Source organism: Oncorhynchus clarkii, chromosome 14 (assembly GCF_045791955.1).
Source record: "Oncorhynchus clarkii lewisi isolate Uvic-CL-2024 chromosome 14, UVic_Ocla_1.0, whole genome shotgun sequence".
NCBI classification, from domain to species: Eukaryota; Metazoa; Chordata; class Actinopteri; order Salmoniformes; family Salmonidae; genus Oncorhynchus; species Oncorhynchus clarkii.
In genome coordinates, this window is record NC_092160.1 from 18,209,242 (window position 1) to 18,226,795 (window position 17,554).

The 17,554-nt window shown below is 42.7% G+C and overlaps 1 protein-coding gene across 2 annotated transcripts in view; it reads right to left on the reverse strand.

The window, feature by feature from the left end:
* The window catches only part of LOC139366368 (follistatin-related protein 5-like), a 187,083-nt gene that overhangs the window by 122,124 nt on the left and 47,405 nt on the right, over positions 1 to 17,554 (reverse strand). The window contains exon 3 of one of the 2 annotated variants that reach the window (XM_071103776.1): positions 13,360 to 13,393. In XM_071103776.1, coding sequence (XP_070959877.1) covers positions 13,360 to 13,393 — 34 coding nt within the window. The remainder of the gene's footprint in view (positions 1 to 13,359; positions 13,394 to 17,554) is intronic. The other variant, XM_071103777.1, reaches the window with a different exon arrangement.

Genomic DNA, 17,554 nt, shown 5'->3' on the forward strand with positions numbered 1-17,554 from the left:
GCCACTGTACTGCAGAGCATATGACTATAAGGGTAAACTAAGTACAGTAGATAGCTTCCATCTCACAAATCTCGTTTAACTGCCAGCTATTTAACAGAGACAATTCAGTTGAAGAGCGTTGTTCAAGGGTTTGAACTGATTTAGCATCTCTCTTGACACAATGGACGGTTTCCTCAGTGAAACTATTGCAAAGTGCAATCCATTGTGTTGTCTACCATGGAACTTTAAATGAATATAACAAAACAAGTGTGTACAATATGGAGTTTTACAATATGGAAGAGAGTGTTAGGGAAGATGGAAAAATAGCCTAGCCCACTGTAGATACTGTTTAAGATGCATATGAATGAATTCCTGTTGAGCATGGGTTTACCTGTAGTATTATACATCTGTTGTTTGTGTTTATGGACTAAATGGAAATAATTGGACAATTATAGTGAATTTCTATGTTTAAATGCTGTATGATCAAGAGATAATTGGTTAGATTACACAAAACTGTATGCTACAGGCAGTGTCAGTGGTCTCGCATTCACATAGGAAAGCAAAATACAAGAAGAGATCTCTTTTTCCCCTATGTTTCTCCTAGACACAAACTGGCTCTCTTTAACACCAAAATGAGACTACATTTTTTTTCAGATTTGATCAGGAGGAACACCACATACAAGCTCACATTTGTCTGCATGCTAATAGTTACCATAGACTTCCATGCATTTTTCTAACGATAGTTAACAATTGCGCTAACTCTAGTTAGCAACAAAATACAAACAACTCGAAAAAACAAATAAAATAGCATGATTGGTTGAGAGCCGATAAGACGGCAGCCCTCTCCTCCAGCGTGATCGGGAATGTTTGTGCACATGTTTATGTGTGTATCTGCAGGCCAGCAGAGGTCTAAATATTACGACCTGATGAGTAGCTCCTACACACCCCAGGCTGTGCCTACAGGAGGCCCTGACCGAGTAGGTTCATCCCCCAGCTCCCAAACAACCCGACACGGTACACTCACCGAGGCTCATCACAACCATCCAACTTCCATTTTCATATGTAGTCACAATTTACCTTTATGGTCCCTCATGCTTCAGACTCTCATTGCCTGCTTTTGTGAAATGTATCAAATCTTCTCCCCTCTCATTGTTTCTGTGCAGTCTTCAGATATCAGTCTGAGGCTGTCTTCTGAGATAGCTGGCTTGACTGCAGGGATGCTGGCAGTCACCCCAGGAACACCACCCCGTGCTCTGTCGGTAGACACAAGCTTCAGTGAACAGCGTCTAGACACACCCTAGGCTCTTCTGCTTCCTCCTTCGTAGGAGGAACACCCTACAAACCTTGCTCCGGGACTCCGTACTCACAGGACTCGGGCTACGCTGTTGCCAGGTCGTCTGTCATGTCACCACACATGACGTTCCCTCCCAGGAAATGAAAGTTATTTTGAATTAGAATTGAAACACCCTGCACCATGTTGGGGCGACATTTTTGGGGTCTTAATAAAAAAAACAATAACATTAATGAGGTTATGGCATAACAGAAGTCTTGAAAAGCTGACACTAGGCAAGTCACTAGGGTCTGGTTTCAATGACAGACTATTTTGGCATCTTCAAAAAGGGAAATACATTTGTTCCGTGGTGCGTCCTTTAGGTGGGTCCTCTTCATACAGACAACTCTCCCAACAAATAATGAGGCAGATAATGCCAGAACGTTGTGATTCGAAACCAAAAAGTTTGCAGAAAAACCTTCGCAGTGATTTTAGTGAAGGTAGTTGATGTAAACTAGCCACTTGCGAAATGCACTCATTAAAAATAACCTCTGTGATCTCCATCTTGCTAGATACTATTTAGTATTTTATTCAAGCGGATAAGATGGTGACGTACTCTAGGCAGTGACATAGTTCTTCTATGACAAACTCATGTTCTATTACATGCAGACGCTGTTCAGCCAGAACATTTGAAAATTGTGGAAGGCTAGAGAGACTAGCATAACCGCTCAGGTAGAGTTGAGCAATTATCCACATTGTTGTTATTACATAAATAACGTTTTTCTATTTATTAGGATCACAATATTCAAAGTTTGATCTAAATCCTCTTTTTGTCACAATGTTTCTGTCAGACATGTTGGATAGAGCGCTGGGCCATTGACCAGTAGTGGCTATCCTCTCCAGGACATTTTTATTTTATTTTATTCAACTAGACATGTTGCCCTCCTCCTCCTCTACTGTCACCTTCTCAGTCGTGGCATACAAAGCTCCCCGTTACTCGGACCTCCATGCACCTCCTCAAGGCCCTATCACAGCAGACACTATAACCACCACTCACACAACCACAGCAGACAGCGTAACCACCACTCACACAACCACAGCAGACACTATAACCACCACTCACACAATCACAGCAGACAGCGTAACCACCACTCACACAACCACAGCAGACACAATAACCACCACTCACACAACCACAGCAGACACCGTAACCACCACTGACACAACCACAGCAGACACAATAGCCACCACTCACACAACCACAGCAGACACCGTAACCACCACTCACACAACCACAGCAGACACAATAACCACCACTCACACAACCACAGCAGACACAATAGCCACATCTCACACAACCACAGCAGACACCGTAACCACCACTCATACAACCACAGTAGCTACCACAGGCGTATAACATTTGTGAATAGCGCTAGGTAAAATTCTGTGTTTTATTGATACGAGATGTGAATATCAGTAACAAAAACATTTTGCCATGATGTTTTGATTCTTTGACTTGGCATTGTTTTGTTGGTAATATTTTGGCATTGTGACAACCCTTATAAATAATGTAAGTTTGTAACGTGCACGCTAAGAATCAGGAAGCAAGTACAGGGAGTGAATAAATAAATAAACAAACATGGAACAAAACAAGAAACACAAGTAGCGTACAGACATGAAACATACAAACAGAAACAATAAACAGAAACAATAATAAATAACGCAATCAGAAACAATAACGAAAGGTGAGGGAGTCCAGGTGAGTCTCATGAGGTGCAGGTACGCATAACGATGATGACAGGTGTGCGTAATAATGAGTAAAATGGCGACAACGAGCGCCAGAGAGGAGGAGCAGGAGTAGACGTGGCAGTACCCCCACCCTGACGCGCAGCTCCTGCCGCAGGACAACGACCAGAGGGACGGTCCTGAGGACCAGTAGCGGACCGGTCGCTTCTGCTGAGGCAGCTGAGGCACGGGAACCAGTTGAACCGGCCGAGGCATGTGAGCCTGACGAGCCGGCTGAGGCATGGGAGCCTGATGAGCCAACAGAGGCTTGAGAGCCTGTCGAGACAGCTGAGGCATGGAAGCTAGCTGAGGCATCCCCGGTAGCTTTGGCAATGGAAGCCTGAAAAGCCAACCAATGCTTGTGAACCTATCGAGCCAGCTGAGGCACGGAAGTCTGACAAGCCAGCTAAGGCATCCCAGGTTGCTTCGGCAGCCGCCCTTGGCCCTGACGTCACCAGTAAAAAAGCAAAGAAATCCATGTTTCTTGCCTTTGGCGAGGTGTTATTCTATCTGTTTATATGTTTGATGTCTGTACGGTACTCTTGTTATTGTTCTTGTTATGTTCTATGTTCGTTAATTTAATAAATTCACTCCCTGTACTTGCTTCCCAATGATTAGAGTACACCTTTCCTGTGGGTTTAGCTGCATCCATAGGGAGTTTTACTAGGTCTGGAGGTGATATAGTTTGTACCAGTTATAAGCTGGTATGTTCTGAATTGACCCCTTTTAAAACAGATCCCCCAGGCATTTTGCAGGGAACTTTCCACTTTGGCTCTCAGTCGAAATGGGGTTAATGACAGCACTTTCAATTTCATACCAATTTTAGACAATGCCACTATTTTGTTACTTTACAAGAAATACAATTTTATATTACAAGCAACCTAACCTCTCCCGGTAACTTTTTCCATGTGGTTAGAACTGGCTCTAATATAGCTGGCTCCTGTAAATACTGTATCTCAAAAAGGCTTTTCTGGAGCAATTACATGAGACATGAATGGTCTCATAAGGATACAATGATAAGATCTCATATATTTGTCATACTTCTCAAATGTAAGTATCAAACCAAGCTCATTTGTCTCATGAAAGTCTCAAGAATTCATTATGAGAAACAGTTCAGATATGTGATTACAAAATCATGCAACATTGATATCTCCTATATTTCTTCAGAGATGAAGAAAAGACCACTCTGAGCAAAATATTTTTCCTCTGGGCTGTTACTGACTTGCGCTGATCTGAGTGACTACCAGCAGTTAAAACGTTGTTCAATATAGGTACCTCTTGTAATATTTGGAATGGTTAAAAGGCATATATGCATAAAAGCTTTGCTACTGTTATGAGGGATAGATTCTTCACTTAAAACTCTTAATTTAAATCAGTGTGGTGCATCTGTCCAAATCCTCAATGACTTGGATAGGTCTATACCTCCCTATTGGAGAATGATTCCCAAATACTTTATGCTTTTTCTCTTACAACACAACACTGCTAGGAATGCAGCCAATAGGTCGTCACAATGTTACATTGGAGGACATTGGAGCTTTGTTACAAGGTTGTTGCTCAACATTTGCCAATAGTGCCCGATGTTGTACAAGGTTGTGGGCTATGACGTTTTTGTAATTTGTGTTGGCACCTAAGCTTATGCTTTGAAAAGGTGTTGTTGAGTCCGTTTCATCCTGACCACCACCACAGTAATTGCAACATTGTTACAATGTCTTGCCTTTGCTGGGGCTGCATAAACATATTTTCAACATTTCATAAGTGACTATTTGAGGTGCAAAAGTTTTGGCCACCATTTAAAGCACGCTGAAAAACATTTTAAACCTTGATGTACCCCTTCCACATAAATGACTCCATCACACAGGCCTTTGGGTTCCTCTCGATGTAGCTCACAAGTGAAGCCTGAACAGAAAAATGGTGACAAGGGAGCTAGCTAAGTATTCAACAGGAAAGTACTGCTGATGCCACAAGAAGCTAAACCTAGCCAAGAGTGCTCAGCCAATCAATTGGCTGCAAGTGAGCATTAGTCCCTTGCGCTAGACTGAAGCACAGTGTTGGAGTGTTAAGGTGCTGTTTGTGCCATCCAACTGCACGTTCACTCATCAAGGATGTAACTTTCCGTCCCATTACTCTCCTTGGCCTCATCAGTGAATAGGGTACGCATTAGAATGCATCTCTCATAGCATCTCAGTAAACGGACCTATTTGTCACAGCGCACCACGCTTGACTAATTGTCAACTCCCAGCGCTAATTCACATAACATTAAGCTGTCTTGCTGGTGGCACCTAGCCACATCGTGTGTCTGTTGATATAAGATATCTTGGGGGGTTTTGGTACGGTTGTTATTTTTGTCTTTTTGACCCTTGGTTTTCTGGTGAAGTGGACAGAAACAGATGTCCCAGTAATGTGTTCATATTATGATGTGGAAATAGTTAATTTGAGGATGGGGTTTTGTTTTTCGAATTAGAACAGCTAGTAATAGTGTGTGAAAAGAACACAAGAACATGCTGAATGTCACATTTTGTGTGGGTCTGTGTCGGTGTGTTCATTCTGAATACTTCTGGCACTTCTTTGGACACTGTGTTAACAAACCTCCAGATGAGCTTCAATGCCATACAACACTCCTTCCGTGGCCTCCAACTGTTCTTAAATGCAAGTAAAACTAAATGCATGCCTTTCAACCGATCGCTGTCCGCACCTGCCCGCCCACACGTGTATCATCACTAATCTGGATGGTTCTGACTTAGAATATGTGGACAACTACAAATACCTAGGTGTCTGGTTAGACTGTAAACTCTCCTTCCAGACTCACATTAAGCATCTCCAATCCAAAATTAAATCGGCTTCCTATTTCACAACAAAGCCTCCTTATCTCAACTCACTGGTCACCATAGCAACACCCACTCGTAGCACCTCCAGCAGGTATATTTGATTGGTCATCCCCAAAGCCAACTCCCCCTTTGGCCGCCTTTTCTTCCAGTTCTCTGCTGTCAATGACTGGAACAAATTGCAAAAATCACTGAAGCTGGAGACTCATATCTCCCTCACTAACTTTAAGCACCAACTTTAAGCACCATCTGTAAATAGCCCACCCAACTACCTCATACCCATATTGTTATTTATTGTTTTGCTCCTTTGCACCCCAGTATCTCTATTTGCACATTAATCTGCTGCACATCTATCACTCCAGTGTTAATGCTAAATTGTAATTATTTCGCCACAATGTCCTATTTATTGCCCTAACTCCCCAATCTTACCTCATTTGCACACACTGTATATAGCTTTTTCTATTGTATTATTGACTGTATGTTTGTTTATCCCATGTGTAACTCTGTGTTGTTTGTGTCACACTGCTTTGCTTTATCTTTATCTATCACAGTTGTAAACTGGCCTACCTGGTTAAATAAAGGCAAAATAAATAAAATAAAAAATGTATGTTCGGCAGGCGCCCTAATAATAATAATAATCATGCTTTGATTATCTGAATCAGCTGTGTAATGGTAGGGCAACAACCAAAACGTACACCCATGGGGGGCCCCAGGACCGAGTTTGGACACCCTGGATTAGATACTTGCACTACCGTCTTCGTCGCAATTCTAATCAAACTTTGGAGAGAGCAAAGTGAGATATTTCCTCTTGAGGAATGCTTATGAATAGACTTTCGTCTAAACCACTGTGGAATTACGGGAACTTGATTCTCGCCCTCTCAGCCACGGAGTTGTGTAGATAAGTTGAGCTACTTAATAACTCATTTTAAAGCTTGAATCCTGATCCAGTCCTGATCCACTGCTGATCCACTCTTGGTGCCTAGATAAAGAATGCATTAAAGAGGAGAATTTTGGCCAAGAGCTAGGGCCGTCCTTCAAGATAATGCTCCTTCTACAAATACTGTGTTGACCTTCAGTCAACTGTGTTGACCTTCCTTCATCATGCCCTCCATTGTAAGTACCACTGATCTTTGTGGATCACTGAGAGTATTGATAATGAATCTCAATTAGATTTGTTTCACCTCGTTTAAGACCATACAACTCTGTTGTTGGCCAAAAATTATACACATTACCTTAGAAAAAGTGTGCAGTCCCTCCTGTACACAGGATTCACAGCCATGAATATTCAGCAAATGCAAATATTGACTTTTCTTATGTAGAGTGGAGCCTTTCCTGGAGTTACAATATAAATGTAAATGAGGAAATATCAGTTAAATCGTATTTTTGTTGAATAGTTCTGATGATGGTGACTTTTTGCCTACTGTGAATGGTACCCACTGTACCATTCGTCTGAGTGACCACAAATATGGCTCCCACAAGACCATTAGGAGTCGATGGGGTCATTCACAAGGCTTTTTCAAGTGCATCTACAGTTTGGGCTACCGTGCGTATATGATAGATAGAGATTACAAACTCTCTTGAGGCAGCTTTAACATGTACAGTTAAAGTCGGAAGTTTACATACACTTAGGTTGGTGTCACTAAAACTCATTCTTCAACCACTTTTTTGTTAACAAACTATAGCTTTGGCAAGTCCGTTAGGACATCTACTTTGTGCATGACACAATTCATTTTTCCAACAATTGTTTACAGAGATTATTTCACTTATAATTCACTGTATCACAATTCCAGTGGGTCAGATGTTTACATACACTAAGTTGACTGTGCCTTTAAACAGCTTGGCAAATTCGGGAAAATAATTTAATGGCTTTAGAAGCTTCTGATTGGCTAATTGACATAATTTGAGTCAATTGGAGGTGTAACTGTGGATGTATTTCAAGGCCTACCTTCAAACTCAGTGCCTATTTGCTTGACATCATGGGAAAATCAAAAGAAATCCGCCAAGACCTCAGAAAAACATTGTAGACCTCCACAAGTCTGGTTCATCCTTGGGAGCAATTTCCAAATGCTTGAAGGTACCATGTAAATCTGTAAAAACAATAGTATGCAAGTATAAACACCATGGGACCACGCAGCTGTCATACCATGTCTCAGGAAGGAGACGTGTTCTGTCTGCTGGAGATGAACGTACTTTGGTGCAAAAGTGCAAATCAATCCCAGAACAACAGCAAAGGACCTTGTGAAGATACTGGAGGAAACATGTCGCTCAGCAAGGAAGAAGCCACTGCTCCAAAACCACCATAAAAAAGCCAGACTAGGGTTTGCAGCTGCACTTGGGGACAAAGATCGTACTTCTTGGAGAAATGTCCTCTGGTCTGATGAAACAAAAATAGAACTGTTTGGTCATAATGACCATCGTTATGTTTGGAGAAAGCACAGGGGTGGCAGCATCATGTTGTGGGATGCTTTGCTGCAGGACGGACTGGTGCATGTCACAAAATAGATGGCATCATGAGGAATGTAAAATTATGTGGATATATTGAAGCAACATCTCAAGACATCAGTCAGGAAGTTAAAGCTTGGTCACAAATGGGTCTTCCAAATGGACAATGACCCCAAGCATACTTCCAAAGTTGTGACAAAATGGCTTAAGGACGATAAAGTCAAGGTATTGGAGTGGCCATCAGTAAGCCCTGACCTCAATCCTATAGAAGATTTGTGGGCAGATTTGAAAAAGTGTGTGCGAGCAAGGAGGCCTACAAACCTGACTCAGTTACACCAGCTCTGTCAGGAGGAATGGGCCAAAATTCACCAAACTTATTGTGGGAAGCTTGTGGAAGGCTACCCGAAACGTTTGACCCAAGTGAAACAATTTAAAGGCAATGCTACCAAATACTAATTGAGTGTCTGTAAACCTCTGACCCACTGAGAATGTGATGAAAGAAAAAAAGCTGAAAGAAATCATTCTCTCTACTATTATTCTGGCATTTCACATTCTTAAAATCAAGTGGTGATCCTAACTGACCTAAGACAGGGCATTTTTACTAGGGTTAAATGTCAGGAATTGTGAAAAATTTAGTTTAAATGGATTTGGCTAAGATGTATATAAACTTCCGACTTCAACTGTATTTAGGTCAAGCCCACCTGTCCACTAAGGCTTCGTCGGTCAAGAGTCACTGTTGTCCATGAGAAACGTAGCATGTCATGCACCTTATGTCATCCAACTATTCCCAAGGCCTCTTCACTTCTCAGTATATCTTCAGGCGATTTCTCAATTTCTTCCTGATTTCTCTCCAAAAAAGGAGTTCTATTAAAAGTCTATTACATTCCGTGAATCTTAATTCCCGTAACTTGATTAAGATTTATGAAAGCTATTACATACTAACTCGTTGGGAGACTATGGGACGTGACTGTGTGTGATTGAAACAACAGGAAGTCTTCCACCAATAAGTCTGTCAGTGGAAAGTGCAGCGCATTGCACAATGTTTAACGTTCCGCTCTTATATACTGCTGTGAAAAGTTATTAAAAGTGTAACCCAGTCCCATAGCGGGGGCAAATAATTGTATTAACTTCCTTTCTATTATTCAAAGTAGGGTGGGGAGGTGGTGTAGGGGTGGGGATGCTGAGTGTACAAAGTAATCATTTCATCAATTTGATAATTATGTTTGCTATTGAATTCAAAATAGAAGGCGATTGTTATTCTGGGAGAAAACTGCAATTTCCAAATCCGAAAAACTTTTGTTCCAAATAGTAGCTCAGTGTGGCACCAAATGGACATAATATATCTTTTAAATGTCTGTTTCACCAGCTATTCAATATTGTAAATTGAAATAGTCCATTTACTCCAACAAATAGCATTTCCCCAACAACATCCCAAGGTATTTTGTACCGAGCCGAACAGCAAGAGGTGTTGCTATGGCCCCAGACTTCATTTGGTATTTCATTTACGCTGAGTTGTGGAATGGGATGGGTGTATTCTGTTCGTCTTTGTCTCTTCCATTCTGACATTCAAAGTCATTTTTGCTTCTGTTCTGCTGGATTCTGGATCTGTTTGAATTGTTTTATGTGACCAATGTCTAAATGTAAAATGTCTACATTTGATAAACAGCGTGCATAGAAACTCACTTTGTGTACTGTAACAATATGTTATGTCTGTACAATTTCTGTTAACTTACTGATCTGGGGATTGAATTGGAGTCTCAAAATATTCTGCAGCTAGGAAATATAAGGTCACCATCACATTTGGTTAATTCCTTGAGATTTGACTACACATTTGACAAAAAAATATATATTCTAATAGCCCAATGAAATCAACTATCTATAGCAGTAAGTAAAACGTAAGGTGTTCATAACTTCAATGAACCATTAATACAAATTTTCCTTGCAGCCACAGGGTGTAACCCCCCCCCCCCCCCCTCAACCCCTCCTCTGAAGAGAAAGCTACAATAGTTTAATTATTTATGAATCTCTTTTACTTACGCTGTCTTGTTACATGGCCTGAAATTAGTTTGCTGAAAACAATCCATAGTCTCCTCTCCCTGCTTACAGAGAGGTGTGGATTAAACGGAATCTCAGCCGACAGCTGGGGGCCGCCCTTTATGATAATGCTCCCTCTACAATTACAGCTTTGACCTTCCAGAGGTGGAGAGAAAAAATGGCAGTGAGACATCCATTATCAACCCTTCATAATGCTTAGTGGCAGACATCTTGGTCACCACATCACCTTTCTACCTCCTGACATTGACTTTTGTGTTTTAGCTGAGGTTTGAGTGTGTGTGTGTATCTGACTGTCTGTCTCTCTGTGTGTGTGTGTGTGTGCTTGTATCTGTCTCTCTCTCTCTGTGTGTGTGTGTGTGTGTATCTGTCTGTCTGTCTCTCTGTGTGTGTGTGCTTGTATCTGTCTATCTGTCTGTGTGTCTGTGTGTGTCTGTGTGTGTGTGTGTGTTTGTGTGTGTGCGTGCGTGCGTGTGTGTGCATGTGCGTGTGTGTGTGTGTGTGTGCGTGCGTGGGTGCGTTCACTCGTGCCTGCGTGCGTACATGTTGAAGGGTCTCCACATTACAAAGGTGACATAGTGACATACGAGATACATTTGTCAGGACGTGGGAGTGCACTCAGACATTTGTCATTGCGCATTATTGCGTTCTGAATTGCCTCATGCCATATTGGTGGGCGGTTAGGTGCCAGGGTAATGGTGTTGGCAGTTAGGTGCCAGGTAATGGTGTTGGTGGTTAGGTGCCAGGTAATGGTATGGGCAGTTAGGTGCCAGGGTAATTGGTGTCACTGGTTAGGTGCCAGGGTAATGGTGTGGGTGGTTAGGTGCCAGGGTAATGGTGTCAGTGGTTAGGTTGCCAGGGCATTGTGTTGGCAGTTAGGTGCCAGGGTAATGGTGTGGGCGGTCAGGTGCCAGGGTAATGGTGTGGGCGGTTAGGTACCAGGGTAATGGTGTGGGCGGTTAGGTGTCAGGCTAATGGTGTGGGTGGTTAGATGCAAGGGTAATTGTGTGGGTGGTTAGGTGCCATGTTAAGGGTGTACACAGGAGATATTAGAGGTACTACATTCAATCTCTAAGTGTTGGCCTCTTATCTATTGACATTTCCAGCAAAGCATAATAAGTAATGTACCAAAAACAGTGGGCTTGAGATGTATGAGTATGTATAATAACATTGAAAGTATTGGTGACACTTTTCAGAAGCAGGTATTACACGTTTATAAGACCTCGGGATTGTCTAATGTTCCTGATTAAATAACAGCCATTTTGACTGGGTTGACGATGTAAGCCCTGCTGTACTACATCAGAATAAGTCATAAATGTTAACAACAAGTAGCAAAGCCTTATACCAGTAGCTTAAAGTGTTACCAAGTATCATTATAATACAGAAGATTAAATAGCCCATAAAATAATGAATCATGTATATAATTATCTGTGATGGTAATCCTTTATTTGGTCTGCTCATAATATTCTAAAAAAAATTGAGGATCCTTAGCAGGATATGAAAGATAAACTCATTCCCTGAGAATCAAAATCCTCTGGCTTTCTCTTCACACCTTCCCTCCTCAAAGAGATGAGAGGGGTCAACACTGCAGTGAATGACAGACATCCACTTTGATGGCAGAGATGCTAGTCTCTTTGATGGCAGAGAGGCTGGACTCTTTGATGGCAGAGAGGCTAGGCTTTTTGATGGCAGAGAGGCTAGTCTATTTGATGGCAGAGAGGCTAGTCTTTTTGATAACAGAATGGCTAATCTCTTTGACGGGAGAGAGGCTAGTCTCTTTCATCCAATGCAGTGGGAGTAGATTCACTTCAGTCATGTTCAGCGGTTTGACTCATGTTCTACCTGTACATGCACAAAAATAGAACCCTTTTAGAATGACTAGTGGATTTCCATGGCTACCACAGCATTCTGCAGTGTTACGCCATCCCATCTGGTTTGCACTTAGTGGGATTATAATTTGTTTTTCAACAGGACAATGACCCAAAACACACCTCCAGGCTGTGTAGGGCTATTTGACCAAGAAGGAGAGTGATGGAGTGCTGCATTAGATGACCTGGCGTCCACAATCCCCTGACCGCAACACAATTGAGATGGTTTGGGATGAGTTGGACCGCAGTGTGAAAGAAAAGCAGCCAACAAGTGCTCAGCATATGTGTTTTGGGTCAACTGTTCTGCCTGTGATTATTATTATTTGACCATGCTGGTCATTTATGAACATTTGAACATCTTGGCCATGATCTGTTATGATCTCCACCCGGCACAGCCAGAAGAGGACTGGCCACCCCACATAGCCTGGTTCCTCTCTAGGTTTCTTCCTAGGTTTTGGCCTTTCTAGGGAGTTTTTCCTAGCCACCGTGGGTCTACACCTGCATTGCTTGCTGTTTGGGGTTTTAGGCTGGGTTTCTGTACAGCACTTTGAGATATCAGCTGATGTACAAAGGGCTATATAAATACATTTTAGATTTGATATGTGGGAACTCCACTGTTGGAAAATCATTCCAGGTGAACCTGGTTGAGAGAATGACAAAAGTTTGCAAAGCTGTCATCAAGGCAAAGGGTGGCTACTTTGAAGAATCTCAAATATAAAATACATTTTAAATGGTTTAACACTTTTCTGGTTACTACATGATTCCATATGTGCTATTTCATAGTTTTGATGTCTTCACTATTATTCTACAATGTAGAAAATAGTAAAAAATAAAGAAAAACCCTTGAATGATTAGGTGTGTCCAAATTGTTGACTTATACCTAAAGGGGTACTAAAATTCTAAATCAAATAGCTAAATGATTCATCGCATTACCATCTTAAAACAATTAGCTTAGGAAGGGCCCTTAGCCCCACTTAGCACTGAGTTCATTCAGTGTAAATGTGTGTTATCTACCTGTTTAGTTTCGTCAAACGTTTTACACAACTCTCCAATAACAGTTTCATAGTCGACTCACAATAATATTCATGAAAGTAAAAGCCCAAGCACTGTGACAGAAGGGAAGAAAAAAATGGAGACATACCCTTTATCCGCAAACTCCCTGGGATCCCATCCTGCTGAAACAACAACAAACAGAAAGACACAAAGCTGTAAGATATCACACAGTCACACTTGCATCAAGTTAACAAGATCAACATTCGTCAACAGAGTAATAACACCAAGAGCAATTTCACTTTTATGAGTGGAATCTCAGCCGCTGCTACAAATATTGGAAGGTATTCGAAGTCGAAGGCTTATAAATGCATAGAAAGATGAGGCATTTTTACTGTATGAAGCACTTAGCTGAGGTGGCTATTGAGAATAATAGGATACTATTGGGAATCTGTTTATTTTATCATAAAGTGCAGTGACTATTTGGCTTTTCTGTTACATTTCATATTCATGAGTTACTGCCAAGTCACTGAAGTACATAACATATGCAGAGTGTTTGACAGTGAAAGGCTAAGAGGTAATGTCTGTATCTCCATAAAAGGTATTTCTTTAAAGGTTAAAAGAAGCAGCAAGAGAGTGAAAAATGGCAATTGAAAACGTTATGTACCATTATGCCCTTAAAGAAGGTACTTTGCAGCGCAACACTACCAATGTATTTACTAGTGAATCATTGGTATTTTATGCCCAATGATGGTATAGGGCCGTTATGGCGAAATAAAAGGCTTCCATTTACAGTAGAGTATGGCAATTCACCAGCTGTTGAAGACCATATAAATATTTGATTCCATCCTCTGTGTGGAGAATTCCTCCTTTTTATTCCAGCTACTGGTAGGGTAATGTAATAGGTCCAGAGTCAATAACGAGAGCTTTTCTCTTTTCTCTGACTGATACCAATCAGAAAATACTTTTCATTCATTTTATCTAACACATCGATTGACATAGTAAAATGCACAGAAAATGTATAGAATGTAAAATGTTTACATACAAATCCCCGATGGATTTACCTAAATCAATGGACTGTATGACTCATCAAAAAGTGTTCAACAGAGTAGTGACATGTTGTAGAGTGTCTCAGTTGACAGAATGCCTAATAACATACCTGCTAGTGTTTCATGTATCTTGCTGTTTTCCGTGTCAATAGAAAATGTACTCTTGTATTGAGCCATGTCAACATTAATATGCCACTAGAGTTTGGAGGCATGAAATTAAAGGGGATTTTGACTCATATTGGCTTCTTGATGCCAGTCATGTATGTTGAACCGCACCATGCCAACACATTACTTACCCATGTATAGAGAAGGTCACTTCACTCACCAGGGTAGTGTTCAGCATGGCACTGTCACGCCCTGACCTTAGAGAGCCTTTTTATTTCTCTATTTGGTTAGGTCAGGGTGTGATTTGGGTGGGCATTCTAGTTTGTCTATTTCTTTGTTGGTTCTCAATCAGAGGCAGCTGTCTATCGTTGTCTCTGATTGGGGATCATACTTAGGCAGCCCTTTTTCCCACCTTCAGTTGTGGGATATTGTTTGTGTGTAGTTGCGTTCTGCTTTGCATATTGTTGTTTTTCTGTGTCCTTTTGAATAAAGAACAAATGTACGCCTACCACGCTGCACCTTGGTCTCATTCTAACAATGTTCGTAACGGGCACACTGTAGGAAAATTATCTGCAATTAAAAACTTGTTCCAGTTGGACAAGTTCAGGTACTGCCTTCAAACTTCAGTGGGTTTCAAAAACATTTTACCTACTGACCACTGCCCAGGCAATCCATGTCAACACAGAATGATCCCATCAGGGAACATGATGGCTCTAATACATGAATGATCCAATCAGGGAACATGGTGGCTCTTATACATGCCAAGTCTGAAGCCTTGTCACCATTAGTGTTCTACAGATAACAATGCATAAATATTTGCCACTAACTATTCATTTTCAACTAAACAGGAATTGCGAGAGAGTCAAAAATACCATCCATCCTATAGCTAAGAACATATTGCCTGCAATATTCAAAGACACGACTACTGTATAACTGTAGCCAAAGTAAGAGGATCAATTAGTTGAGGGGATACTTTGCATGGAAATCTGTTGGGGGCGCATTTTAAAGGGGAGCGATTTCATTGGCCTTTGGCAGACTTCTCCTTGGGGCTGGTGGAGCGAGCACACAGCTGTACACCCATGGGCCATCTGCCCTGTTACCCCCAGCTGTACATCCAAGGCCCATCTGCCCCGTGTTACCCCCAGCTGTACACCAAGGGCCATCTACGCCCTGTTACCCCCAGCTGTACACCCATGGCCTATCTGCCCTGTTACCCCCAGCTGTACACCAATGGCCCATCTGCCCTGTTACCTCCAGCTGTACACCCATGGCCCATCTGCCCTGTTATCCACAGCTGTACACCCATGGCCCATGTGCCCCCTGTTATCCCCAGCTGTACACCCATGGCCCATGTGCCCCCTGTTATCCCCAGCTGTACACCCATGGCCCATCTGCCCTGTTACCCCCAGCTGTACACCCATGGCCCATCTGCCCTGTTATCCCCAGCTGTACATCCATGGCCCATGTGCCCCCTGTTATCCCCAGCTGTACACCCATGGCCCATCTGCCCTGTTATCCACAGCTGTACACCCATGGCCCATCTGCCCTGTTATCCCCAGCTGTACACCCATGGCCCATCTGCCCTGTTATCCCCAGCTGTACACCCATGGCCCATCTTCCCTGTTATCCCCAGCTGTACACCCATGGCCCATCTGCCCTGTTATCCCCAGCTGTACACCCATGGCCCATCTGCCCTGTTACCCCCAGCTGTACACCCATGGCCCATCTGCCCTGTTATCCCCAGCTGTACACCCATGGCCCATCTGCCCTGTTACCCCCAGCTGTACACCCATGGCCCATCTGCCCTGTTATCCCCAGCTGTACATCCATGGCCCATGTGCCCCCTGTTATCCCCAGCTGTACACCCATGGCCCATCTGCCCTGTTATCCACAGCTGTACACCCATGGCCCATCTGCCCTGTTATCCCCAGCTGTACACCCATGGCCCATCTGCCCTGTTATCCCCAGCTGTACACCCATGGCCCATCTTCCCTGTTATCCCCAGCTGTACACCCATGGCCCATCTGCCCTGTTATCCCCAGCTGTACATCCATGGCCCATGTGCCCCCTGTTATCCCCAGCTGTACACCCATGGCCCATGTGCCCCCTGTTATCCCCAGCTGTTCACCCATGGCCCATGTGCCCCCTGTTACCCCCAGCTGTACACCCATGGCCCATCTGCCCCCTGTTATCCCCAGCTGTACACCCATGGACCATGTGCCCCCTGTTACCCCCAGCTGTACACCCATGGCCCATCTGCCCCCTGTTATCCCCAGCTGTACACCCATGGCCCATCTGCCCCCTGTTATCCCCAGCTGTACACCCATGGCCCATCTACCCCCTGTTACAGCTAGCTGGCGGACCGCCCGCATCTCTCTCAAGCTTTATCTACCCAATCAGGAACACACACAGATTTACGCACAGGCTCGCACACATATACATACCGCCTCTCCACTCTGCGTACCCTACGGACACTGTTTCACTAAAGCTTGCCTTTCAACCTTAATCAAGTTGAGCTATCTGTCTCTCCCCCCTCTATCGCTATATCTCTCGATCTCTATTTCTATCTCCCTCTCTCTCTGGTTCTCTCTCACTCACACATACACACCCTCTCTAACTAAATCTCTCTCTCTCTCTGTCGGCTTATCCACTTTTAATCTAGATTTGCCATGTGGGTGGCCCACTGCATATGAGCTGTGGCTCTCATCAGCCGCCCTCTCCTTGGCTCCATTTTGTGATGTGACGACAAGTAGATAATGTCAAAACAAACTCATGTAAAAATGCCTCTTCCTTTGTTATGTTAATACCATACAGTGCCTTCAGAAAGTATTCATACCCCTTGATGTATTCCACATTTTGTTGTACTACAGCCTGAATTCAAAGTGGATAAAAAAAAAATCTCACCCATCTACGCTCAATGTTAGCAAATTTCTTGAAAATGAAATACAGAAATATCTAATTTACACAAGTATTCACACCCCTGAGTGTGAATGTTTGAATCACTGTTTGAATCACCGTTAAATCAAAAATGTAAATAGGCCACTCAGGAACATCCCATGTCGCCATGGTAAGACAATGCATTCGAAAAGTATTCAGACCCCTTGACTTTTTTTCACATTTTGTTACATTACAGCCTTTTTCTAAAATTATTAAACCATTTTTCTACACAGACTACCACATAGTGACAAAGCA